The sequence below is a fragment of the Biomphalaria glabrata genome, chromosome 9 (assembly GCF_947242115.1).
Source record: "Biomphalaria glabrata chromosome 9, xgBioGlab47.1, whole genome shotgun sequence".
NCBI classification, from domain to species: Eukaryota; Metazoa; Mollusca; class Gastropoda; family Planorbidae; genus Biomphalaria; species Biomphalaria glabrata.
The window spans coordinates 26,528,598-26,556,329 of record NC_074719.1 but is presented as its reverse complement, the minus strand read 5'-3'; the positions used below and the strand labels follow the sequence as shown (position 1 = coordinate 26,556,329).

General features: G+C 36.9%; 1 protein-coding gene across 5 annotated transcripts; it reads left to right on the top strand.

Annotated features, from left to right (window-relative positions):
- Positions 1-105: 105 nt before the first annotated feature.
- LOC106051316 (zinc finger protein 519-like) lies at positions 106-25,458 on the top strand. Of its 5 annotated transcripts, XR_008779652.1 has the most exons (5): positions 3,360-3,458; positions 8,994-9,387; positions 9,572-10,211; positions 11,884-12,212; positions 18,520-25,458. XR_008779652.1 is itself a non-coding variant. In XM_013206481.2 (4 exons), exons 2-3 carry the CDS (start codon positions 9,007-9,009, stop codon positions 10,175-10,177), a joined length of 987 nt encoding a protein of 328 aa, XP_013061935.1. In that variant the 5' UTR covers positions 106-260; positions 8,994-9,006; the 3' UTR covers positions 10,178-10,211; positions 11,884-25,458. The 5 variants fall into 5 exon arrangements, 4 of the variants coding, with proteins under 4 accessions (XP_013061935.1, XP_055896169.1, XP_055896167.1 ...); XM_013206481.2 differs by lacking the exon at positions 3,360-3,458 and adding an exon at positions 106-260 and having other exon boundaries at positions 11,884-25,458; XM_056040192.1 differs by having other exon boundaries at positions 11,884-25,458.
- The last annotated feature ends 2,274 nt before the right edge of the window (positions 25,459-27,732 follow it).

Genomic DNA, 27,732 nt, shown 5'->3' with positions numbered 1-27,732 from the left:
AATAACCAATATATCTGTAATGTTTTAGTACGCACCATCGCGCCGTTTAGAACCGGGCCGAGACATGATTGCGAGAGGGATAGCGGCTTCCGCTTCCGGGAATGACGAGTTTTGCTGAACTGGAGAAGAAGGAAGAGCTGCCTTACGTTCTGCATGGTAGATCTAACTGTTCACATATTGTAGAAGCTGTGGAAGCGAGGGTCAGGGTTAGGGTTTCCTAAAGAGATGGAAATTTGTTTTGGAATTGCAGTGCGGCAGAAGTGAGTGATCTATCTACATTTATGATTAGATCTATATGACAATCGTTCCTGTCGTTCTATACTATACTAGTATTAGTATTGACCTCAAGCAAAACTGAGAAGTTATTTTTGCAGTGTTGTTACGGCGAAGGTGCCTCCATGAGTCCTATCTAGATCTAGGTTAGATATGTACGAAGAAATGGTGAACCTACAAATCAATGTAACGACGGAGTTGAACCCAAAAAGACTATTCTGTAGGCCTACGTGTTTTGTTTCATTGTTTGTCCTATCTTCACTGACTGTAAATCATTGGCTGCATGTCATGTGGTATGAGCTTCGACGGTCCTAATGATGGTCCACGTTCGTATCCATGTAGCCTACTGCCTTTTTTCAAGAGGTCTGGTCGATGACCTAAATAATATACATTACTGAAGCTATGTCCGAAACTTGGAAAAACAAATTTTTGCTCACCCTCTTTGATTCTCTCATTATGAGTTCCTTGACATAAATGTACATCTAGATCTAAATTTTTAAAAATTAAGTAACACCATATAAGGCCTATTTGAACATGCGAGTTTAATTAAATTGTTCATTATAGTTTGGTTCCAATTAGGCCGTGCTTATTCTTAAGAATAAACGGAGGTAAGAACACCACTAAGGATATTGTACACAAAAAGAAAGTGTCAACTGTAACATAATAAGCAACCATGAGTTTAAAAAAAACAACAACTGTATGTTCCACAATTTTGCATTTGGGGTAAGAAGCTTTTTGCCCCAGGTGTGGGGTAAAATTAGCTTTTTTCAACTTTTTAAATTTCATGCAATATTTTTATATGATTTGAAACAAAAAAAAAATAAAACTAATTTGTCAAGAATACATATTGTACTACTTGAAAAACAAATTTAACTTATGTTATAGGCCTACTAATAACTTCACTTTAACAGGCCATAGAAGCTTATAGGGTCTTTTTGTCCCACCTTACGCTAATGAAAAATGATTTCATGTTTTAATAGGTAGGGCGGCAAACTTCCTTTTTATGGTAGATTGTGGTTGAAGTTTGTACTACACATCATATATACCGTTTCAGTATAAAAGTCTAACATAGGAAATATGATTCGGTTTTAAGTCTGTTTCTAATTTTAATAAACTTGCATTGTAAAATATGCAATAACTATTGAATAAATGTCATAAACAATGGGATTTTATAATAGTATTGACACTCCTCTTACATTTGCCCACAATCAATGAAAATAAGTAATCAGCTCATTGTATTGGTTTATGTGATGATAGTGTTTATTGGGAAATGTTTGGAGAAAGTTGATGTCTGACATCGACCCTAGTGTCCTGCTGGTCTGGTTTCATTGTACTATAGGGTCCATACTGAAAGATATCCTCTTTCAAATTACTTTTCAAATGAGCCCATGCAGTTTCCTGAAGTTATTTTTTGGCCTAGATCTAAATCTAATTCCTAGATCTAAGTTGCTCTTCACAATAGTAGATTCTACACTTTAGCTAGATACAGTGGCGAAGCTAGGGCGAGGGGAGGAGGGGGGAGAATTCGAAATGAAATCTCCCGCAGCGGTGGGGAAGTGAAATTTTGTCTTATTTTTTGCTTTGATTTTGTTTATTTTAGGTGAGACCATTACTTGCCCCATCGCAGCGGGGGGGGGGGGGGGGGGGGGGAGAGTTAAAAATCCTCCATCAGGGGGTTTTAAAAATTTAGGCTAAAACCCCACTCTTCTATAAAACAAAAAATAATGCCCATGACAATCATCTATTTCTATGAACGTAGTCTGGGGGGGGGGTGAGTTTAAAACACCTCCAAAATTTTTTTTACGATAAAACCCCGCTCCTTAATATAGAGACTAAAGCATACAAAAGTCACCAGAAACTATGAGCGTAGCCAAGAGAGTTTTGAGTTTAAACCTTCCTCCAGCGGGATTGAAGCTAAAAACAGCATTTAAAAGTAAAGCAAACTAGTCACAAAATTCTAGAGCGTATTTATAGCCAAAGGGTGTTTTGAGTTTAAACTCATCCTCTAGATGGCTTTAAGTTTACCCCCCCCCCCAGATGGTTTGGAGTTTAAAACTCCCTACAGAGATATTGAGGTTAAAAATCCCCTCTTCAATATTATTGTTAAGCAAACTACAGTCACCAAATTCTATGAGTGTAGTTAAGGGGTTTTCAGTTTGTTTAAAAAGTCCCTCCCGAGATTTTTATTTTTATTTAGTTTACCCCCCCCCCCCCCCCAAACAGATGGTTTTGACGATAAAACTTCAATTTTTGATATAAAATCTAAAGCAAACTACATTCACCGAATTCCATGAGCGTAAAGCGTAGAGGGCTACTCATTTCTACCAGTCGCTGGGCTCCATTAATAAAGTACGCAGTGAAAAACAGAATTGGGTTTTGAAATAAAGTTTTTTAATAGCATGATTTAATGCACTGCAGATACCTCAGAATGAGTCAGAATCTGCATTTTATTTTTGGTTTAAATAGGCCAATAAATATATGGGGGGGGGGGGGGGGGGAATAATAAACCCTAAAAAATCCTGGCTACGTCCATGTCGCCCTTAAGATATCGTCAATAAATTCTTTTTCCTTTAGTGCCTTAATATTAAACTTGCTAATGAAATGATCAGCACGTATCAGAAACATTAATTAATTATCAGTCTAATTATTAGACAATTAAAACCGCTATGCCGAAATTTGCACTTCACTCGTCATCTCATTGGCCTCCTTCAGTCGTGAATCGACTAGATCCATATGGTTCATCTCGAACAAGCGAGATGAAAGCCTGGGCATTATCTACGGTCGGAACGATGTCGGCTCTTCAATATAGCCTACAATAACAATGCCAACAGTGTAAGTGCAACGAGGGAATGACGGGTCGAAAAATCGATCTTGATCTAGAGATGCCTAAAGCATGCCTAAAGTCTATAGACACTGTCACTGTATAGATCAAGATTGTAGCTTTAGATCTAGAATCTCAGTCTAGCCTTCTTAAGACGACGCGGCCGACCAAGGCTATTTGGCGAAAAAGACGAGCCGGCCGGCGCGATGTTTCCAACCAAAGGATTGGCTAGCCAGTGTTTGTATCAGCCAATCAGATTAGTTCTTACTATTTTTACACATTAGTAGACTGAAATGGCGGCTTCCTTCGCTGTTTTAACGCGATATTTTTTTTAAATTGATTTTTTGAAGTTAGCTAGTGAGAGGTGAAAATTTTAACATTTCTGCCGTTGATGTTGATGAAAGCTAACTCACTGACTCTGATTTTATTTAAACTATGATAGCCTTTTATTTAAACTAAGATAGCCCTAATAAAAATAAGAGCAGAATTGAGGAAAGCTTTAGATTAGATTTAGATCTAGATTCTAACTTAAACTTCTAAGACACTGACTGTGACTGACTAACTTCAAAGTCACTAAGTCACACTATTACTATAATACTAGATTCTAAATCTAAGTGTGACTAACTTCCTGAGTTTACAGTTTACACTGATACTAACTAGATCTAGTTAGTATATGTTGACGATATCTATTCTTGGTAACATGGTTTAGAGGTAAGGGTGGGTAGCTGGATAGAGAAGACCCATTTGATTTGAGAACCAAGGCCCAAGGGATTAGCACCCAATAGTAATAGCCTTCAATAGGCTGTTTTATGCTCTTTTTAGTTCAAACATTTGTCAGGGAGACTAATATTACTAATAAATATGATGCCAACTTTCTGACCAACAAACAGCTAAAAAAACGATCCCTGGGTCATAACATAAATGAGTGACTGTCACTGTGACAATAATGAAGGTGTTTGTTTCCATGGTACCTGGGGGGGGGGGGGAGAGAAAACTCAATGTGCCTTGTTTCCCTAAAGACATGTATAAGGGCTTATTCAAGCCTTCTTCTTCTTCATCGTTCTCATTGTTATGTTGGAGTGTTCATATGACTAGACCAATACATGAGATGAACTGCGCAGTGGTTTCCAAATCAGGGAGCTCTCCATATATAGTTTTCTTTCTATTGGGGTGATTTGGGTCCAATGTCTTATATGGGCCTCTTGGTAGAGAGAGCAGTTTTGGAGGACGTGGTCGGCATTTTCTGGTGATACTCCACATGGGCAGATTTCACTGGTTCCAATTTTGAGCTTCCGGAACATGTGTTGTCGCATTCTGTTGTGTAGGGTCCTGAGTCGAAAGATTAGACGTTGGTCTTGTCGGGATAGCTTATAGTAAGCGTCATCTTTCTTGTGATTTGGATGGGAGCTCGTCCATTTCTCATTTATTTTATCTACAATTAATTTCTTCTGGATAGAGTGCAGAGTTTACTTGTGAGTTTGTTCTCCCACTCTTGGCGACTGTGTCAGCCTTCTCATTTCCTGCTAGTTGTATGTGAGCTGGTATCCATTGAATAACAGTTTTTTTGCTGTTGTTGTTGAGCTTTGTAAGTGCTGTTCTGAGGTTTTTAATATAGGGGAATCAGAGTTTTGCAAGCTTTGGAGGGTTGTTTTCGCGTCTGTTAGAAAGACAATCTGACTGTGAGGGGAACTTGGATTATTTGCTAGCATGGTAGCAGCTAGTGCTAGTGCTTCCCTTTCTGCTCTGTGACTGTCAGAGAGCTCTCCAGTTGCAATGGATTTTTCTAGTTTTCCTCCATCTGGCCATTCAATAAGTATTCCAGCTCCTCCATTTGTGGTGGCTTTATGGGATGAGCCATCCGTGTAAACTCTGATCCACTGATTGCTAGGGTAATTGGTATGTAGAAAACAGTTTACTATTTCCTTGAGCTCTGTTGGTCTGTAATCAGATTTTCTTTTTATGTTTTCAATATGGTCCCTTATAGTAGGAAGAGGGCTTTCGTCCCAGGGTGGAGATTCATTATAGTGTATCGAGGATTCCAGAGTAATTTTTTCAAGTTGGTGTTTTTTTTTTAGGTTTAGAGATTCCACTATGAAATTGGTCCTTTTGAGACGGTTTTTTGTGCCAGTTTTGTGGATTCAAGCCTAAAACTTCTTTAAAAACTCTTAGCTTTATAATTCTGTTCTGTTTTGAAAAAACTTTTTGGGAATTGTATGTGCATAAATTATGCAAATTAGGCTTATTTTAATAATTGTTACTATTTCAGATAAATTCTATAAGATTAAATTAGATCTAGTTCATTAATTTCTCTACATATATAGTTTTTTGTATGTAAAGTAATTAGTTTGGAATTTTTTTGTAAGAGAAGTGTTAAGGCTGGAAATAGTGCTCTGTCTATTTTGTCACAAGACATGCTAAAATGCTCCGTCTTAAGAGGGCTCTAGAGAACAATTATAATTTATAGAACCTATCTTTGACCCGTTTTTGTGAACCGAAAATCACTGATATATGTAGATAACTATAATAGATCTACAAAGACAACGTTACAGAATACAGTACTACTAAACTAGACTAGATCTAGATTCTACCAGTCCTATTCTAGGTCTAGTAAAAAAAATATTTTTATAATGAGACTTGAATAGATCTAGACTTCTAGATATCTACCTAGTCTTATTCGTTAATTCTAGGCCTAAACTATGTTATTGACATTATTGTGCTTGATGATGATGACAAATGATGATTGAGGCTTCATTTCTTTATAGATCTTATTACTTATATAGATCTAGATTCTAGATCTAGTTCAGACACATGTTTCGTTTACTTGGGGGTATAAGTGTTTAAGTACCTTGGTAAAAAGGATGATGCTACACTTTTTTCATCCCGAACAGAAGTGGGTTAGGTCCAGAGTTAAGATATTTTAGAACTATGACTATGACTGAGGTAGCAGGCAAACATGACCTACAGTAAAGTGTGAAGTTCGAAAGCATTAAGCCCGCTGGCAGCAATTTTTAAGTTAGGATTTTTATAGCACCGTAACGGTCTGACCTATGAAAAAACTGATAGTATCTCTGAATTCCTCGTCCTTTTTTTCTATAAAAATAGATTGGATTTAATGTATCACTAGGCTTAGTTTAAAATTAAATGAGTTCAAAGAGGTGTAGGGTAGGTATCGCCAAGCGTACTTTACCTTGATCTGATTTTTCCCCAGTTAGTATAAGCTCAATGGGTTGATGGAAGGTTCGAACAGATCAAAAAACATGTTTTAATATTTAATTTTCACTATAAAGTCAATTTCTTTTTACTCCAGCGCAAGAACAACATCCATTGCACATTTTCCCACCCTCCACAACTTCACATAGTCTCTTTAAGCTGATGAGCCATCAGACTTAAAAATAGCCTTAAGCCCATGACCCATTTCCTTCTTACCGGGTAGTAAAAAAGAATAATTCCACACCTCCTGAGTTTGACCTCACCATGAACTTAGCCTGTATGTGTCGGAAGTGAAGAAAAAAGGTGCTTGCGCAGTAGCAATATAGTAGTAATTTGGTAAACATTCAAATAAAAAGTTTTAGCAATAAAAAGTGAACCGTTTGAACCTCTATACAAATAGCGGCTTTTCGAACTTCACACTTTACTCTAGGCTAGATCTACATTTAAAAAATGCTTCTAATTAGGCATGGAAACACACATGCATGTTATTTACCTTTTTTTTTTTACCTATCCCTTAGTCTGTTGGACCGTTGGGGCACCAGGCAAGATTTGTCGACCGTCTTTCTCCATTCCTCCCTTTTTTTTGCCTTGATCAGAACCTCTCTCAATGGCAGGCCTGTCCATTCTTTAATGTTGTCCTCCCATCGCTTTTTCTGTCTGCCTCTTCTTCTTTTCCTGGCACTGTTCCCTGAAGAAAGGTCTTTGCGAGCCCCGTAGATCTTGTAATGTGGCCAAAGGTTTTAAGCTTTCGTTTTTTCACAATATTAAGCAGGTCGTCATAAGCTCCGATCGCTACAGTAACCCTGTCTCTGATTTCTTGGTTTGTGATGCGGTCTTTGAATGTGATGCCTAGGATCCTTCTGTAGCATCTCAATTCCATTGCTAGGATCCTCCTCTCAAGCTCTGCATTCAACGTCCACGACTCGCAAGCATATAAAAATGTGGCCATGACCAGAGAGCGCATCAGTCTAATTTTGGTGCCGAGGGCTAAGCCCTTATCTTTCCATATTATTTTAAGTTTTGAAAGGGCTGCTGTGGACTGTGCTATTCGAGCCAATAATTCGGGTTTTGTTCCCTCATCTGAGACAATAGCTCCGAGGTATTTGAAGCTGTTAACACTAGTTAGCTTTTCACCTCCAATACTGATGCCTCTTTTAAAGCCCTGAAAAAAAAAAAAAAAACATGCATGTTATACTATAGCCTAATGCAATTGGTTGCTATATGAGCGTGTAAATAGGGGGTGTTATATCTGTTATAATCTAATAATTTCAATATCTATATTATTCTATATCAATGACATTAGGGAACGCTGTTTTATTGCTGAAAATACATAAATATGGTAATTGGTAATTTTTGTCTTGGGCTGAATTTGTATAGTTCTTTTTAGTTAGTCTTAGTAAAAAACTGTAATTATCTATCTAATAGAGTCTTCATCCATTTGTCAGTAAAAATAGATATGTTGTTATGTATCACTACGCATAGTTATAATAGAATATAATGTCAAAGAGGGTCCGATCAATGAGTTCCAGGGCTAACATTAGCGAACCCCTTCTCCACATTCGGAAACTTAGGAAACACCCTCTGTAAGCTAACAAACAGTTCATATGGATTGTTTTTAAAATGTTGTAATCTTCAATTTTTTTTTCGTTTTACTCCAAATCAACCCAGACAGCCCAGTGTTACTTTTCCCACGATCAGTTTCTCCCTTCTCTGCTTAATAAAACCAGGCTGTTGAATGCAATAGTTTTACTTGTAGCCTACCAGGTCTCATGTGTATACCACAGCATATATATATGTAAGTGATCTCCAGCTGTCTCATTCCAAAGCTGCCTGCAACCAGGTTCTATGTCAGTTAAAGCAAGTTGATGCCTAAGCTAGTCTCTAAAGCATTTCTTGGCACCTCTGTTACATCGACCACCTTTCTACTCACCAAAAAAGGACTGCCTCTGGTATACATTTGTTTCCCATATGGTACAGTGCCCTCCCCAGCATTACTGTAGGACTATATAAGAAGTACCTCTATAATGTCTATAGTGGCATTCAGAAGAATGTTGCTGTTTTGTAGTGAGGCCTTACCTCCATCCCGTTAGAGACAGGCCACAAAAAACTATTAGCGGCTAAAAAGGGTATTCACAATTAAAGTATTACTGTGCAATTATAATTTGTTTAAACACTTTTATTTCAGTGAACTGTGTAGGTGACTTTTATTTTGGGGGAAAAGGCTTGTTAAGCTTACATTATATTTTTGGGCAAATGTTTAATTGGTTCATTGAAACAAAGAAATGATTTAGTCTAGTGCTGTAAGCCTGTCAAGTCAGTGAAAAGATGTCAGTGTCAAGTTTTTTTGCCTTTGATATCATTTGAAACACTTTTATTCATAAAAAATTTAATTTTACAAAACATTTTAAAAACCAATACAAGGATATGACCAATGAGCTGAGAATTTCTTTTTCATTTATATACATATACACATACTTATATACAAGAATTGCTCATTCAATAGTATAGGATTTATATAGCGCTGTTAACAAACATAATGTAGTCTCAAGGCACTATGATGACACAACAGACATAAATAACTTTTCTTTGATGAAAGAAAATAAAAATATTTTTATTTCATTAAAAAAACTTTGAAATCAATTTGTGAGCCTTCACGTCATTTAACACGTTTTATCTATTTTATTTTCAGAAACTTATGAACGATGGTTGACACAAAATATGACTTATGTCTTGACATGACAGCTCTCATCAAAAGTGAAATTGAGGAGATGAATGAAGCTTCACATAACAATGAACCTCACATTCTGACAATGTTAACTGAATTGAAACAAGAGTTGAATCTTAACAACAAAAGTGTCATCAAAAGTGAAATTGAGGAGGTTGAGGAAGCCCAATCAACAAAATATTCTGAGGTAGAAGAAGCTCATAATTTGGCAATGGTAGCTGGTTTGAAAGAGGACTTTAGTTTTGAAATAAAAACTGTAATTAAAAAGGAAACGGAAGAGAGAGTTAATGCTAGATTGTTGTCTCCACCATCTGAAGGAAATACAAATAATGGAAGGTTGCATAAAATCAATGAGCAAGTAGGTGAAATATATATATATATTATTTGGAATAGAACTATTTCTATGCTTTAAGTTTGTTTTGATTAATATTATGATAAATAAAATTTTTATGTCCAAGTAATGGTAATTAGTATTTATTGAAATATATTGAATAAGTATGAAAATATTAACATTTAATTATTTTTATTTCATCATTAAACAGAAGAAAGAGGTAAAACAAAAGAAAGGTACACATATGAAGACTGCAAAACAATTGAAATGTCAGATATGCCAAAAAACATTTTCAAGTAATTCATATTTAAAGACACATGAAAGGTTACATAATGGGGACAACCCATTTAAGTGCCAACTATGTCAGAAAGAATTGTCTTCTCCTTCAAGTCTCAAAAACCACCAGTTTGTTCATACTGGTGAGAAACTTTTCAGATGTAAGTCATGTCAGGAAGACTTTTCCTGCGCTTCACATTTGAAAAGACATCAATTAGTTCATACTGGTGAAAAGCTATTCAGATGTCAAACTTGTCATAAATATTTCTCTAGCTCCTCAAATCTAAAGACTCACGTGATGGTTCATCAGGCAGAAAAGCCGTTCAAATGTCAACCATGTAAAAGAGAGTTTTCATCAGCACAATACCTAAAAGCCCACCAGCTGCTTCATACTGGTCAAAAACCTTTCAAATGTCAGCATTGTGCAAAAGAATTCTCTTGCTCATATTCCTTGAAACGACATAACTTAGATCACACTGGGGAACAGAAAACAGGAAAGCCTGAAGCATTAAAGGAAGGGATGCTTTGGCTCCCTATGTGAAACATTCAAGGGCAAACTTTGATTCATTTAACAGGTGACTATGCAATGGAGTTTTTATTGGTACCATTTTGTTAGTTGTTCATCAGTAATTATGATACCTATTTCTCCTAATAACTTATTTAGTTAATTTTTTTTTTTGAACATTTACAACAACCATTTTTTAATGATAAGTAGGCAATTTTTTTCATATAACTATAAAAATAATATGTTTCTTACCTTTTCAAAGGGGATCACATAAAACCATAAGTAAAACCTTTCTGTCGTGAATAGCCTACTTGGTGAATTTCACAAGGGCACAAAATCTTAATAAAAACAAATTTCCACAAAATGTTGCTTATGAAGCTTACACAAACATAGATCTATGTATCAGATCTAAAAATAACGTTACAGGTGGCTTAAATTCAGAGATAATGAATATTGACGCATTTTCAATGGGAAATCTGTTTTCCGCCTAATAGCATTTATTAAATATAAAGTTTAATTTTAATTGGCAGTACAGTTTTGGGCTTAAAAAAATATATTATATATTAAAGGCCTTTAAATTTTTTTTTAAGTAGGCTTACAATTTTTTCTTTGAAATTCTAAATTAATGAATAAAAAACATCAAAACAATGTCTGTTAGATTCAAAATAATTTAAGTTTTACTTGCAGTAACTTATTCATTAATTATGTAAACTATTTTAAATCTATATTGCACCCATCATAAATTATTCCCCAGTACCAAGTTCTTTCTCCCCCATCTCACATTATGGGCAGGTTTAATGCACCAGACTCACAAAAATGGGGCTATCTGAGTCTGATTATCTGATTAAATGAATCATAAGGTGCTGCAAGTAATTCATGTTTGTTTATATTCCTTAACCAAAAAAAACAACACTACTTGTCTTGAAAGACATACACTAGTTAAAAAATTGTTATTTGTATCAATGGAAACTAGGGATGCACCGGATAGTCGCTCCGGCCGAATATTCAGCAATTTTTCACTATTCTGCGATATTCGGCTTCGGCCCAATATCACTGCTAAATAGTTGACCGGATAGTAAAAACTACACAGTGGCCTGTCCTGCACTGTGCTATAATAGCTTGCTCAGGCCTGGACAGCCTTCACCACGGAGAAGTGCGGTTTGGCGCCTCATGTGTTCCCAGACCTGACAACTTTTTGGGACTTGTCCCAGCACTCAAAACCACTTTTCAATTTCTGTTTTTGAATTATAGCCAGGGCATGATGAAAACTTACAGCCTGTTCAGTTGGTGGAATTTTCCCTCCCTGGTGGGCCAAGGAGTCTGCAATAGTGTTGCCAGTCACACCTATGTGACTCGGTACTCACTGCATTATAGGGGTGCCATAGCGCTGCTTTATGTTGTGTGAGGATATTCTGGCCGAATATCAAAAAGTACTATCCAGTGCACCCCTAATGGAAACACCAAGTATGAATGGCACAGTAGTTTTAAAAGCTTCTTCACAGTATAACTTGTCAGAAAATTATTCGATAAGAACAAAGAGCTCAAGCAAAATATTCTTGAAATATTTGACTGCTCAGAAATTATTTTACTGTTAGTTTAAGCAGCATTCTTTATCCTTATGTTTTCCTTGTACTATATAGGAAACAAAGGTAACTTACTACCAGTACTACTTGACATTGATTGCTTATTAAATGCAATAAATCTGCATTATAAAAAAGTTGAAATGTGTTTACATTTTTTAGGAAACTTTACCTGGAACCAATCATGATTCATACAACAGTTTGTAGTCACAGTGCTTCTCAACTTTTGACGCTGCCTCCAATCCTCACAGAGGATAAACAGTCTTAACCCTAGAGAGGTCAGGGGGAGCAAACTTCATAGACAGAGTTCATACCAAGTGGTTCAAGCTGCAGAAATGTCTACTGGTATCTACTGCTTACAATTCATCCTGGTACAAAGAATGCAGGTCACATAAAGGTGGCAAAGAGACCAACTGGGAAGTAGGAGAAACATTTGAAATTCATCTAACTTACATGTGAACATTCACATGTTGCCATCAAAAACAATGCTGGTAAAACACATTTTTTACGTTACCTTCTTGGGGTTTTGATCAGCTTCAGAACACAAAACTTGTACATTATTTCTTGTTTTCTTTGTTTAAAAGTTATCAAAAATGTGTTTCTTTTTGCAGCCCAGATTTGTCCACGTCTATATCTATCATAGCCAACATGTTTCTTCACATACAAATTAGAATGTAAAACTGCACCAACTGCACTCTCTGTCCCATCAATAAGTTTGGGGGGAGCATATCTTCCTCTCTAACTGATGAACTCCTTAACTCCTATAATACTTTAACCAGAATCTCTTAAAACAGATACACCTACCATTTACTTACACACCAATCTTGCAACAGTTAATCAACAGAATAAAAATGTTTCTTTCTTACGAGGTTAGAAACACTCATGACCTCCCACGCTACAGTTACAACAGTTCTGGACATTGTGAGAATTATGTCCTCCCACGCTACAGTTACAACTATTTAGTCACCTATATATATGATGTTCTGATATTGTTGGAGTTGTTTCCGTCCAACCACACCTTTTATAAGGAGATCACTCCTCTGTAGCATAACTCTGGTCTCCTAGCGACACTTACACTTGGTCGATGCAGATTAATGGTGATTGGGTTTGAGTCTGCGGCAGGAAGCAAATTAATTATGGGCAATCTCTTTTATTGCAATTGAAGTTAACATTGTTATTTTCTCAATCACTGGACTAGAATCTAAAAGACCTCTACTAGCTGCAGCAACATATACACTGTCTTCCTTCCTGAACGATACATTCACACTCATACATTCACACTCGCACCTTAAAACCCTCAGTTACATCAAGCATATCCTCAAGTGTACCTTTCTTGCTTACTATCAGGTGTGTATAGACATCATCAGGTATATTTTCCCAAATTCTATCATTTATAAACCCATTTGCTACTGATGTGCCCGCCACATCTCCTGTCATGTCATGACTTGTAAAGCTCTCGTTTACTTGTTTGAAAGATGGTGTTATTTTGAGCTGGCTGGAATTTTTTTAAAAGTAGAAATCTCTTTCTATAGATTGTTTCAGTGTTTTTAAAGTAGATATCTCTTTCTATAGATTGATTCAGTTTTTTAAAAGTAGATATCTCTTTCTATAGATTGATACAGTTTTTTAAAAGTAGATATCTCTTTCTATAGATGGATTCAGTTTTTTAAAAGTAGATATCTCTTTCTATAGATGGATTCATTTTTTTAAAAGTAGATATCTCTTTCTATAGATTGATACAGTTTTTAAAAAGTAGATATCTCTTTCTATAGATTGATTCAGTGTTTTAAAAGTAGATATCTCTTTCTATAAATTGATTCAGTGTTTTAAAAGTAGATATCTCTTTCTATAGATTGATTCAGTGTTTTAAAAGTAGATATCCCTTTCTATAGATTGATTCAGTTTTTTTAAAATATATTTCTAATTTTTTTATTTTGGCTTTATTTTCTATGTCCTTTCAAATTTGAGTCAAATATGTTTGGTTTTCTTTTGCTTTTTTGGACCTTCAATTTCCTTTCAATTTTTAAACTCCCTTACTCCATTTAATATACTGAAAAAATTAACAGACATTGATCATGAGAATTTATCACTAGTTCGTTGGTCAGAAAGTTGGCATCACCTTGACAAACATTTGAACTAAATTGATAGTTTAAAAAAAAAGTATAGAACAGTCTACAGGGTGCTAATCCCATGGGGCTCAAATGGGTCTTCTCTATCCAGCTCCTCACCCCTAACTCTAAACCATGTTACCATGAATGGGCATCATCAACACTACTCGTGAAGACCTAGATCTAAAGCCTTCCTCAATACTGCCCTGGTTATTATTAGGGCTATCAGAGTAAATAAAAACAGTGTCAGTGAGTTTGATTTCATCGTCCGAAATGTTGAAAGTTTCACCTATCACTAGCTAACTTCAAAAATTAAAAAATACAAACAAATGATCTTATAAAAACATCGTAGGACAGTTTACGATTGTTTACAAATAGTAATAATTAATCTGATTGGCTGTTACAAACACTGGCTAGCCAATCTTGCGATTGGAATTATCGTGGCCTATAGATCAGCCTTTCATCATTTTTCCTAACTGCACTGGGCCGATAATTCGGCAGCATCATCTCCTAAAGGTTAATTCTTTCATTCTTATAAGGAGTCACAACCAGGGCAGTTTTTCTGTTTTTGGGGTGGGGGGGGGGAGTATCTTGACCATTTTACCTTTTTCTTTAAGTTCCAGAAGCTTAGGACTTTGTGGAAATGTTCAAACAAAGTACACTAGTACCACTCCTAATAATGGTGTTGTCATCAGCAATTACAAATGTAAGAACAAAGTCAGTTTGTCTTGACATGATGATCCAAATGGTGTAGTCTGTTTATTTGTGCTTTTTATGCATGCACACCCTCACTGCTGTGCTGTTAATTATAATTAGCAAGTTCATTGATATAAAGATTTCATCTTAGTAGAGATGAGTCAGACGTTCTAACTTTAACTGTTTAGAATGAATGGTTCTTACTTGAAACAGTTTGCCTTAGTAAGACAATATCATGATAATGTAGGATGGAATTCCCTTATATGCTTCAACATTCTTAGCTGCTAGAGTTTGATCTTTAAATATGAGGAATATAGTATTTCAGAAACAAACAATAATTGAGTCATTCATTTGAAATACCAATGTTCAATTCCCAATGCCAGTACTTGTGAGGCTTGTAGCCTCTATTCTTGTGTGACATTGGATGTGTTTTGTTAGGTTCATGGGGAAGGAGGGTATTTAATATCCTGCTTAGGCTAAGATACAGGATAGAGGTACACATAACAAGAATTTAGAGAAGTATGTTTTTTAATATTCAGTGCGAGTCTCTGTCTCTTGAACTAAAATAAAAGAAAAGTAAGAACAAATTACGGTAAATAATCAGCAATTTCATAGCAACTGTTCCAAATGTTTACTGTGTTGCTTCAAACAGTTATTGCATCGTTTCCTGAAGCTTGAATAACATTTACGTACCACTTCTTGATTGATGTTTATTAATTCATAGGAAATTGCTTCTTCAAGTTTGTTGAGCATTGTATAATTGTTATGGATTGCATAAACTCAAACTTTGATATAACTCCATAGCCAAAAGTTCAATATCGTGAGGTCTGGAGATGTGGCCATTCCTTTGGTCCTCTATGACCAATCCACCACTGTAAAAAAATTTTATCAAGCCATTGTGGAATACTGAAATGAGGTGGAGCACCATGGTTTGGATTTAAAAAAAAAAAAAAAGAACAAAATTTGCTATGAGGTGTCTCAAACTCTGGGATACTGTTACATCAATAGAATAAAATTATTTGAATATATGTAACATCAGTAGAACGAAATAATTTTGTCGTTTTTAATCTTACCGTGATGGCAAGGGTTAAGCATGAAGGATACGGACCTTTGATCCGTGGTGAGTTTGAAATACGACCCTAATAGAAAATGTCTCCATTTCTTGATTGAATCAAATATAGCCATTGTTTCTTTCTCTACCGAGTATTGACGTCTCTCGCTAAGAGATAGTGTTCTGGAGAAGAAATCAACTAGTCTTTTGTTCTGGGATAAGGTAGCGGATATAGCGATATCCGATGCATCTGTTTCAACCTCCAGCGGCATTTTGTGGTCTACATTAGTGACAACTGCCTCTTCTAGTTCTTCTTTCAACGCTTGAAATGTATCTTTGACACTCTCTGGGAGTGGGGAAGTTCTGTTGTGTACCGGTACTATAGGATGGATCTTATCTGAGAAATATCCTATCCAGTTGGCATAGTAGGAGAATAGACCTACAGCTCGTCTTTATGCGTTTAGCTTCTCGGGTGGAGGAAGTGGACACAGGGGCAGTAGTCTGTCGGCCTCTGGCTTCATCTTGTTGGTTTGTTTGACATAGAGTCCGTTTAGTGTAATTACAGCAGTTTCAAAATCGGTACAGTCAGATATCGATTCATACACACCATGTGAGATAAAGTTACAGAGTAGATCGAACTTCTCACCTTCTGGCACAGCTAGTTTTAATGCAAATTTTTCGAATGTGTGAATCCAGTGCTTCCCGGTCCTTTGAGCGTCTGAATCATTAGGATCCACCACCAATTTTTCAGGTTTTAGTAAACGATCCATACTTGAAGCACGATTAATCCACAAGATTCTTGTACGATAAATTGTAATAACCTACTAAAACACTGGAAGCGCGGTGGCTGAGCGGTAAAGCACTTGGCTACCGAACCGGGGTTCGAATCCTGGTGAACACTGGGATTTTTAATTTCGGGATCTTCGTGGAGTCCACCCAGCTCTAATGGGTACGTGACATTAGGCGGTTGGTCGTTGTGCTGGCCACATGATACCCTCGTTAAGCTTAGGCCACAGAATCATCTGCCCTATAGACCACAAGGTCTGAAAGGGGAACTTTACTTTTTTTTTACTTTGACTAAAACACTACAGGAAGACCTGTCTTGATCCTAGGCTTTATTGTACAAGAATGACAAAACAGTTCAAAACAAATCAGTTGGTTGTACTTCGTCTAGTACATCTAGTTATACTTGCTAATCAGTTGTACTATTACTATGTGGAATAGGTCTTAGACCAGACTTGGTATAGTAGACTGTTCTGCAGACAATGACAAGTACTATAGATATAGTACCTGGACCGGACGAAGCCCACAGGTGTCAGGGTTCACTTTAGGCTTGGCTGGACTTGGTTCCTGTGGCTCGATAGGGGTTTGATAATTGTTGTACAATTAGGAACAATTACTACTAAATATATTTAACTCCAACTCCAGAATAACACTAACTCCATGGAATAATAATGGTACTTTACTACTTAGTAATCAAAAAGAGCACAAATAGTGACACCAACTTCAATGTATATTTTATACATACAACACCAGCCCAGGAACAGAATACAACTAACGAACTACCAATTTCACTCTATCAACCAACGGAAACCCCCATACAAAGACATCACGTGTATACTGTTCACATTCATGCCTTGGGGGGGGGGGAGAAGAAATAAACAAAGGAATATAACTCACTTAAACATACTTAAATAGTACAAAGAAATAACACAATCACTCTCACCATACCTGCCCCTGACAAATAACACAGTACACACACACAAGATGACCTGGACACCAAGTTAAAATTTGAAATAAATAACTTCATATATATTCGTCAAAAGCTAGTAGAAGTGCATTGTAATTTAAAAAAAACCAACAACTTGGCATTAAGAATAGTACTCCACGTTCATAGTCTGAACAATGGAATAATAAATATCCAATACTTACTAGCAAATCACTTCACTAGGCACATAGGTGATTCCCTTCTCATGACTAAATCACTTCACAAGGCATATCGGTCCTTCCCTTCTCATGACTAAATCACTTCACAAGGCATATCGGTCCTTCCCTTCTCATGACTAAATCACTTCACTAGGCATATAGGTCCTTCCCTTCTCATGACTAAATCACTTCACTAGGCATATAGGTCCTTCCCTTCTCATGACTAAATCACTTCACTAGGCATATAGGTCCTTCCCTTCTCATGACTAAGTTACAACTCTCTATCACACTTTCACTTTCTCACCTCGTTCTTTAAGCACAAGTTTGGTCTACTAGGTTTTCTCCCATATACTTATTCATAAGGGATAAATTTATTTTCTTTTTTTTTCTGGGTCTTATATTCTACCGATGTGTAGAGAAGGAGCTTGCACATGTATCCAATGACCTATTGTTACAAAATCTCTATTGGAATTGAACAGATTTTTTTTAGGAATCAAATTTCTTTTCCTTGCATGCAGTTTCCATTTACACAAACACTTGTGCTGGCATCTAACCCTTCCAGCGTATCTCTAGCTATGTTCACCATGCCTCAGAGCAGAAACATGAAACTGGATTCTTTTATTAATAACTAATACAAAAGCTCCATCATAGCAATTGATCTACATGTCAACTCTGCTTTAGTACCGCTAGTTTTTTGCCCATTTTTTAAAAATAAGTTTTGAGTTGTGCCACTGTCATAGAGTGAAAGTCTAAAGCTTCCTTCATGATGAGTTTTTGTGTGTGCAAAAAAACAACAACGGAAGAGCTAGGACAATTGAATTCTTTTGAGCTTAAAAGTTCACCCCAATGTTCAATTAGCTTTTACAAAAACCTACCTTATCAACCCTTCCTATATTTGGTACGCCAGGTACACTGACTATTTATAAGAGTGAATACAAATCTCCACTATAAATGTCAGTTCATTCTCATTTCTAAATTAAAACTCTCTCAAAATCACTCTTTCACTTTTTCTTCCAGACTTTTCCTCGTTCTTCAAGCAGGTGGGTCAAAAGTCAAAACATCTCACAGTGCGGTCACAATGAGGCTGTGACATACGCCCTCTCAAATGAAACAATATGTACCATTCATAAGTAGAAGTAACATATTTTTAAAAAATTAAAACTTGACTTTCATATACCAATATGTATCAAATATTATCAATATTAAATCAAAACTGATATAATAATCATTCACATTACTCATTGGTATAAATATGTCCAATGACAAATTGTGGTTGGTGAGATCAATAAAAAGTTGTACTCAAAGAAATCAAAGTATTTCAAATGAAAAATGTGTCAGTTGAGTTTTACAATATCATCATTTACATAGTATTAATTGATTCAGATGAATATTATTAAATGTGAGAAATCATATCATTATTATTCTATCATACTTGTAAATAAATTGAAGTGATGTAACAAAAGGTTTAAGTTTAATTAAGTCAAATTCAAGAGAGTAATATCCAATTTCTCTTTTAAAAAAATGATTATTTACATTTGTTTACAATAGCAATAATTCAATAAATAATGAATCTGCTATCATTGCTTTCAGAAAATATGCAATATGTCAATATAAAATTGAATGAGATGTCAATAGTATAGAAATTATGTCTAAGTCCTCCATAGCACAATAGTATGAGAACAAATCTCATATTTTGTTTACACATGTAAAAAAATCAAGGTTGATTGTAGTACTATGAGGGATTATGGGCGCGACATGGCCTAAATTGTGCCAAAAAAAAAAAATCAAATATCTCCTACTTGAAGTTCTCGCAATTTTCTGTTTTATTTTTGATAAATTTATGTCTCTCTAGATTCTTGTCAATGTTAGAGAAATTCTTATTGCTTGCCTTAACTGTTGTTTTGTATCTTCAATCCATGGATAGTTGTCCCAATCTAGCATGGTATCTGCCCAAAGTTGCAGGGGGCCTCTTGTTTTTGTTCCAAACACACAAGTTCATATAGCGAGAATCGTTTTGTTTCATTATGATGGTGTTACATGCGAATAATAAATAACTGACTGTTTGGTCCCAGCTAATCCATACCATCATTTTCTAGCTTATAAATCATCTTGCGCAGGGCACACGACGAAGAGAAGGACCAAAAAGAACGTGACAACGCAGTGCACTAGATGAAGCCAAGAAGACAGGAATGAGCTGGGAAGCCATTAAAAAACTAGCAAGAGACCGTAGAGAGTAGCGTGTTTTTACTGAGGGTCTATTGTAATAGACAACCTCAAAACAAGTCTCAATAACACATTGATTTATTAGTCTTCTGTTTATCTCCTTCACTCCAGCATCTTGTCATTCTTAGGCTCTACATTTAGATGGCTTCAGTTGGATGACTTTCATTTGTGCTAGATCAATAACTTTCTGAGTCTATCTGTCCTGCTCTTCTATCGTTCTACCTGCTAACAATATTTCGTCCATGTAGGTCTCAACCCTTTGTATAGTGTCGAAAACTCGGTGAAATCTTTTTGCTAATACTTCTGCAGAAGAGTTTAGCCCAAATGCTAGTCGAAGGAACTTATATCGACCAAAAGGTGTGTTGAAAGTTGTGAGATCTGTACATTTCTTGTCTAATTCAATTGGCAAAAAAGCAGAGTTGGCATCTGATACTGTAAACACTTGACTGCCATTTAGTCGGCTAGCTATTTTTTCAATAGTTGGTAATGGGTAATATTCTCTTTGTATGGCTTTGTTGAGATCTCTAGGGTCTAGACCAATGGTTCCCAAACTTTTTTGTCTCGTAGACCCCTTACAATGTTTTCTGGTTTTCGGTAGACCCCCTGCTTAACTTATTTTGCAATTTAAAAAAAAAATTCTAACTGTAGTGAGTCGAAGAGTGAAAAAGTAATTTAAAGCTGCATTTCAAGTTATAGAGATTTTATTGATAAAATTCAAACTTAAACCACTTAAAATAACAAATATTACTGGAATCACCAAACACACTGGAAATGTTCTTTTTTCAGGATTGATCATCCATTGCTAGGGACATTATGTTTCTCATAGGACTTTGTTCTATGAAGTATTCCTTCAAACATTAAATATTAATTGATTAAATAGCCATAAGTATCATTTAAACATGTTCGCAAAGAGTGTATTTCTTGAACTTTTACGTGCGGCTCTACTATTGGGTCTGTGGAACAGTTTTCACTTACAGAAGAAGAGGCGAAGGCGAGTAACTGTCACCTAAACCAGTAAGCTTCCGACAGGAAGGGTTCATTAGCCATGGCTGGCTACACACCTATGAGAAGGAAGACTCTGAATTCAAACCTCTGCTGCCTTGCAGCTATATCCAATCATGGAAAAGGCTTCGGGAGTCAACCCTGAGGAAAAATAAGAAGCTGGTGACCCTTAGTTTGCGACACACTGCACTAAACTCTGTCAGAACCTACAACGCTGCTGATCCCAAATAATCAACGCTTTTCAATCTACATTTCGCTTTGTTCAACATTAGTTACATTTAGACAAAATGAAGCTATTTAAATATTTTGTTTTATTTGAATAGCAGGATAAATAGGCTATTAAAAGGATTAACTAAGATACAGATCATTTATTAGTTTATGAAATAATTACATTAATGGGATGGGAAAAATAATGTCACGACCTGCTTATATGAAATCCATTATCGTAGGACCCCCGTGGAAATCTAATAGACCCCCAATGTATTTTTTCACTTTCGTTGACCCCTTGAAAGTCTTCGTAGACCCCTGGGGGTCTATTATCTATATAGACCACTTTGGGAATCACTGGTCTATACAAACCCTCCTTTCTTTTCTACAATAACTAGTGAGTTGACCAATACACTGGGATGATCTACTATTTCTAAGACACTATGTTCTTACCTATCTCTTTCTAGTTACTTACCAGCTACACCCATTACATTCTCTCTCAGGGGATTAATTGATCCACACCTCTTTGTATAAAACATTCCTAGGCAAGAGGATGATCAGGCTGTCAGGTGAACTTACTCTGGAGCATGCAATGTGTTTTAGTGTTATTACACCCCAACCCTGTAAGCTTACCCTTGTTATTAGGTAGGTATTGTAACGGATGCATGTGTAAACCAAATGTAGCTGAAGTATTTCTAGAAGATGCTTAATTAGACTAAGTACGTGCGTACCTTGTTTGATGTATTTTAATCGCGAGTTCTTGAAGCATGCACAACGTCACAAATATAGATAAGGTACTTACAGGAACACAAGACTCAATGACCAAGTTGACTCAATGTGAACTTCAAACAAACGTTTATTACAGAATGGGTCACAGTCTAGTCTGTCACTAATAACGATGTTATCCCCTCAAGAGTCTAGCAGTAACTGATTAATAATGGTCTATTCTAATCTCTAACCCAAAGTCTATGTGGTCACTATAAAATGTACGTTCACTGTCGGTCTAGTAAAGTGCACAACCCAACTAACTCAACTAGCTAGCTAACAATATCTACTATCGTCTGCATTCCACTTACCTCATTTTCCTAATCATACGTTTTTAAATTGACTTGTTTTTTTATATTTTTGTGTATTCAATAAATAAGTTACAAAACCATTGTGAAATATTCATCATTCATCTGCCTATAAATCTTCTCCGATACATTTTTTAGGATTCTATCCTTGATTATGAGATCTTTAATCTCATCCACCGTATTACCGACCTCGGCCATCTTGCACCAATTGTCCAACGCGGTTCTTAATTCCGTCACTTCTTAATTCCGTCACGTACCCCCCGTTTTGACGTCGCGGCTGGTGTCCGCGTTAGTGTCTGTGTCGCGAAGAATTGCCGTTTTGACGTCGCGGCTGGTGTCCGCGTTAATGTCTGTCGCGAAGCATTGACGTTGCGGCTGGAGTCCGCGTTAATGTCTGTGTCGCGAAGAATTGCCGTTTTGACGTTCTCGTACTTGTCGCTAAGGAACAGTCTGTCTCTTGACCTACAATGTGTAAGTGAGCTGGTCCATTTATAAAATAACAGCAAGCACCACACTTTTGTTTTTCTAATTTTGCATCTCGCCGCGAAGGTTTCAACAGTGCTTCAGGTACGCTAGAACGTCGTCGTCTTCCTTCATACTGTTGTGGCGGTGATGTCGTCAATATATCTCACACTCTGGCCTTGCGATTCGCTAACACTCAGCGCACATATACATTTAGAAAATAACTTGATAAAGCTTGTTCAGCTTAAAATATGCCTGTATTTCCTAAAGAAAGGGGTTCAGTCCAATGTCACCAGTTCCTAATACAAACAACGTCTTGCCTAAGCTAGAAGAGTGCGTTTCCAACTGCCATTACTATCCCAGAACTATTTCCGTCCAAAATAATGTGCAATTAAAAGTCGCGTCTTTGTCCTTTGTCTTTGAAATTAGGTATTTTCAATATATCAGCCTGTGTGTGACGATACGAAACTTGAGTTTTCCCGGCAAACCGTGAGAAACATTTAGTTTTAACTTTACCCATTATTTTCTTGTCCACCCATAACTAAATTATTCTATAGTTTATCTCCCCCCCCCCCCCAAGACAAAGGTACTGGCTCTCACGGGACGAAACTCGACTTAAAACATAAACTAGCTTCTGTAGGGCTAAGTTTTAATCATTATTTTTATTATTTTTTCAATGGCTAATCTCTCCTTTTCTTTTTCATGGCAAATCTCTCCTTTTCTTTTTCTCTTTCCATTGCTAATCTTTTCTCTTTCTATTCTCTCTCTTATTGGTTAATCTCTCTCTTTCCATCAACCTTTCTTGAACATAGTTCTTTAGTTCCGATCCTTCAAGATCCAACAACCTCCCCTCTTCCTTTAATGCTGCTAGCTCAGCTTTGTCCGCCATTGTCTATTACCAATAATACACTGTCATTAGATCTATTGACAGGAGATCGACTATGTACAGCTGAATACGTGGGTTTCACCTTTCCGTTGGGCGCCACTTGTTACGAGCCGATGAGACTCATCTAAAATAGATTATGAAGACTTTAATCTAAATTAACAAACAATAATAAGTCAATGACATTACGCCATTTTTAGGATCGCCCTCTCCCTATCTAGTCTCTTCTTCTTTCAACACGCATGCGCAGCATTCCACCTTCACAGTCACACACCTTGCCGCACAGATCTTGATTGTGTGTCATTCACTTGAGAGAATTGGATGTAAGTGCTGCTTTGATCTAGTTTGTCTGAATTCATTAAGTGGGACCAGCAGCATTGAAACTACTAATGGCTAGCTCTGTAGTGGCTAATCTGTCCCAGACAGGCTTAAGTAGTCCTGCAAAGGAGTCCAAGTTAACACCCTCGCCATATGTAGCAACATATTGTTGCATCAGACCAGGCTGCTTTTAAGGCTCCGGAAATTGATCCAGCGGCTACATGAGGTGTTCTGGAATGTGGTAATAGACAGTATAATATACTTTTATTCTCTGAGCCAATGAAGGGTTTCTCTAAAAGTGATGTATGGCTGGAGTGGCCATCCACTAAGAGAAGGACGGGTTGGGGGAGATACTTAGTGGAGGGAATAAATTCTTCTTTAATCCAGGTGTAAACAATAGCAGTGTTGGACACTTGGAGCAGTGGGAAATTCTGTTCAAAGATTGTTCCTGGGAATCTTCTTGTGTGGGTAAATAAGAGGGGGGGGGGGAGTGTACTGCCCTGCTGCACGCCAAGACTGTCACTTGCATCTTCGTGTCAGACGTAACTTTAGAAAAATTGGACCCCTTGCCTGCCACCACTTTTCTGCTATGTGGGTCAAACGAGAAGCCCGATTCATCTCCTTTAATAGCCTACTTGGCTACTGAACATAGTAGAACATATGTTGTTTATACATTCCATGTATTTTTTGAACCAATTTTCCACCTTCAGTGGGGGAAATAACAGCACTTTCCCTGCCAAGGGACATTGGTGTTCTTAAAGCTAGTTGGGGATACCTTTTTAAAAATCTACTTAACCACTGCCTGGTGGGTTGTTGAGACTCTGCACTGGATTCTTTGTCTTTATTACGTAAATCTCCATCCCTGATAGCTATCATAGCAGTGGCTGTCTTTAAAATCTCTTTCTTGGATCTTCCAAATCCACACTTGCCCATGTTGATGAGCTATTCAGTCCACCTATCTTCGTCTTCATTAGTGAGAAGTCTGTTCGTTACTACCAATGGCCGCTTTCCAATCTTTGTAGTATACAGTTGACTGAGTGCTACATTAAATCTCTGAGCTGCTTTTCCATTTCCTTTTATAATTAATAAAAGCGCCGCGATAAAAAATACGAAGGGGTGTTTACAAATCGTGCACCCACACTTGGAGATTTGCGTTGTCTGGACACAGTGTAGTACTTCAGGTCACAGTACTGTTATCTTTTCACCCACACTTGGAGATTTGCGTTGTCTGGACACAGCGTGTTACTTCAGGTCTCAGTACTGTTATCTTTTCACCCACACTTGGAGATTTGCGTTGTCTGGACACAGTGTATTACCACAGGTTACAGTACTTATGGTTTGGTTTAAGTCTCTACAATCACAAGTGTCAGGGTTGTGTTAAGGCCTTAGCTTGTTTACCCGGGCCCCTGACATTCAACAAGCACCTTCGTGCTTACAAATAAATTAGTATTTCACTGTTGACAATGTAGTTGTTTAATGATATGACTATAAGTTATGATGACAACTGATGAGGTAATGACATTGCATTTGAAACATTCTAATATTGTGGATATATTAATTAAACAGTAATTCCACACCTTTCTGTCCGACAACGTGACACATAAATGCTCGCAATCACACAAAAACACATTGCTGAATCTAGTATTTAGTGTAGAACTCCAATCCCATACTAACTCCCCTAAACAGGGAAACACAGAAGAATCTCAAAGAAAACGTTTCACCAGCATAATAACAAAAACACTCCATCAGCTTACAAGCAAGGCAACAAAAAAAAAAAAAAAAAAACCAGTGCGTTCAAAAATTGTGCACTTAATATACACATTGGTGTTTAGAATGCCATAACCTACGCACCGACAACAAGGTCAAGGTGTGGCCTTCGTGTTTGCGTACTGTCTTTAAATTGTCTTAACCTTGGTCAATTTCAAGGGGTGATCACTGTTTTTAGGATTTAGGTACTAGCTTTTATATTCCTTATTGTGTTTTTGAAAATGAAATGTTTGATTTCTGATAGTGGTATCGATGTTATTTATGAAATCCAGAGGTGGTTCCACTATATTTGCTAAGTAGATTATCTTCGGGATGACCAAGTTGTTTATTAATATAGCTCTCCCAAATATGGTTGTCGCCATGTACTGAAACATTTCAATCACGTTCTTTGTGTGGGCCAGAATCTCCGCCCACTGTTCATTACAGCGGTGTGCCGGGTTGCTGGTCCACACGATGCCTCATACTTTTATTTCTTTTTGTATTTTAAGGTTAAAGGGGATGTTTTGGGGGGGGGGGGGGATTCCCCACCTACCCAGTCCCATAATGGAGGATTTGTTAATGTTTATTTTTGGACCCGCTCACCCTCCCGAATAATGTAAATTTCTCTATAAATTTAACTATTTCTTTTTCTGAGGTGGGGAAAAGTGTGGTATCATCAGCGTAAGCTTTAATTTTGACTACGGGGATTGGACCGGGGATTTTTTCTTTATAGAAAATACAGTCGTTTACCCCTGCAGCAGTCTTTAAAATTTCTTTGTCTAACCTAATGTTCTCTAACAGGGGTTCTAGGCAAAGGGTATATAAAAAGGGAGATAGGAGGCAACCTTGCCTAACAGATCTTCTAATGGGAAATTTGCTTCTAAGTGTTTGATTTATTATAAGTTCACTTGTGGCATCGGTGTAGATCAGCTTTATGTATTTTATCAAAGTCTTGTCTGTCTGTCTTGTCTAGTATTTTAAATAAGTAACCATGGTCGATTCTGTCGAAAGCTTTTTCTTGGTCAATGGGCATGAGGGCTGCCTTCAAGTCTTCGTCTTTACAGTAATATATGATGTCTCGTAAAATGTGGTTCAGTTCGTCTATATTTTTGACGGGTAGCTACAGTACTGGTCTTGTCCTAGAAGGTGGGGTATCAGGGGCTTAACTCTTTCAAAAATAATTTTGGTCAGCAGTTTATAGTCGACGTTTAAAAGGGAAATGCGTCTAAAGTCACTAGGTGTTGTGTTGTTTTCAGGTTTTTTCGGTAATAGCGTGATGTATGCAAGATTAAAGTCTGTAGTTGTCTGTCCTGTTTCTAACATGTTGCTGTATAGTCTTAGTAGTAGGGGTCCTATTGGGGGGGGGGGGGGGGGGAAGTTTTATAAGAATTCATATGTGAAACCGTCTGGGCCAGGAGATTTGTTATTTTGTGTTGTGTCTAAAGCAGCCCTCAGCTCCTCTAATGTAAAGGGTCTATCTGTCGTTTGTTTTTCTGTTGGAGTGTTTGAGAAGTATGTTTTGTGCGTCTATATATCTGCTTGTTCTTCATTGTACATGTTGACGAAGTGCTTTGTGAATATTTCTATTATTTTGTCACTCTCCTGTATTTTGTTCCCGTGGTTATCATTCTATTTCTTGGCGTATTTTGTTCTACCACCAAGTATAATTTATTTGGCCCTTCTGCTATTTGGGTGCTTTTGCGCCTGATTTCGGCCCCTCTATATTTGTGGTTGTATAGGCCCTATCTCTTCAAGTTGAGTGGTTAGGTCTGTTTTTTCTATTTTATTTTGCATTTGAGTTATGTGATGTACTTGTTTAGGCTGTCTTGAGGTCAACTATAGATGACTGTTTGAATTTCAACCAATTACTCTGCAAGCGTTTGAGTTTTATTGTTCGGGTGTATTGAATGTAGTTGATCAACAATACAGAATAAACAAGACGATCGATTTAACGAGTAAAGAGATGTGGTCAACACCGATGAACAATTTATCATCTATTTATTCCAAGAAAAGGCCACAGTAAAAGTCTCTGTCAACTAAACACGTCTTTACCCTAGAGGATTCTAGCGCTAACTGATTTCCAATCTCTAACCCAAAATATCCCAAACGTCACTAGTCCCGTTCAATATATGTCTTCTATGGTGTGTCGCTAAATAACTAATACTATAAACAAGGTGTCAAACAGATTCCTCCCCCCCCCCCCCTTTTGAAAAAAAAATAATGCCAATATTTTTCTACTACTGTCAAGTCTTACAAGGGCATTTGCATTTTATGGGGAAAGACAACAAACATAAAATAAGGCATCCTAAAATCTTC

Bases quoted from the DNA above. Each gene is read 5' to 3' on its own strand.
- LOC106051316 (XM_013206481.2), top strand. From the start codon at position 9,007: ATGGTTGACACAAAATATGACTTATGTCTTGACATGACAGCTCTCATC. The intron at 9,388-9,571 runs GTAGGTGAAATA...ATCATTAAACAG, and splicing joins TGCATAAAATCAATGAGCAA to AAGAAAGAGGTAAAACAAAA.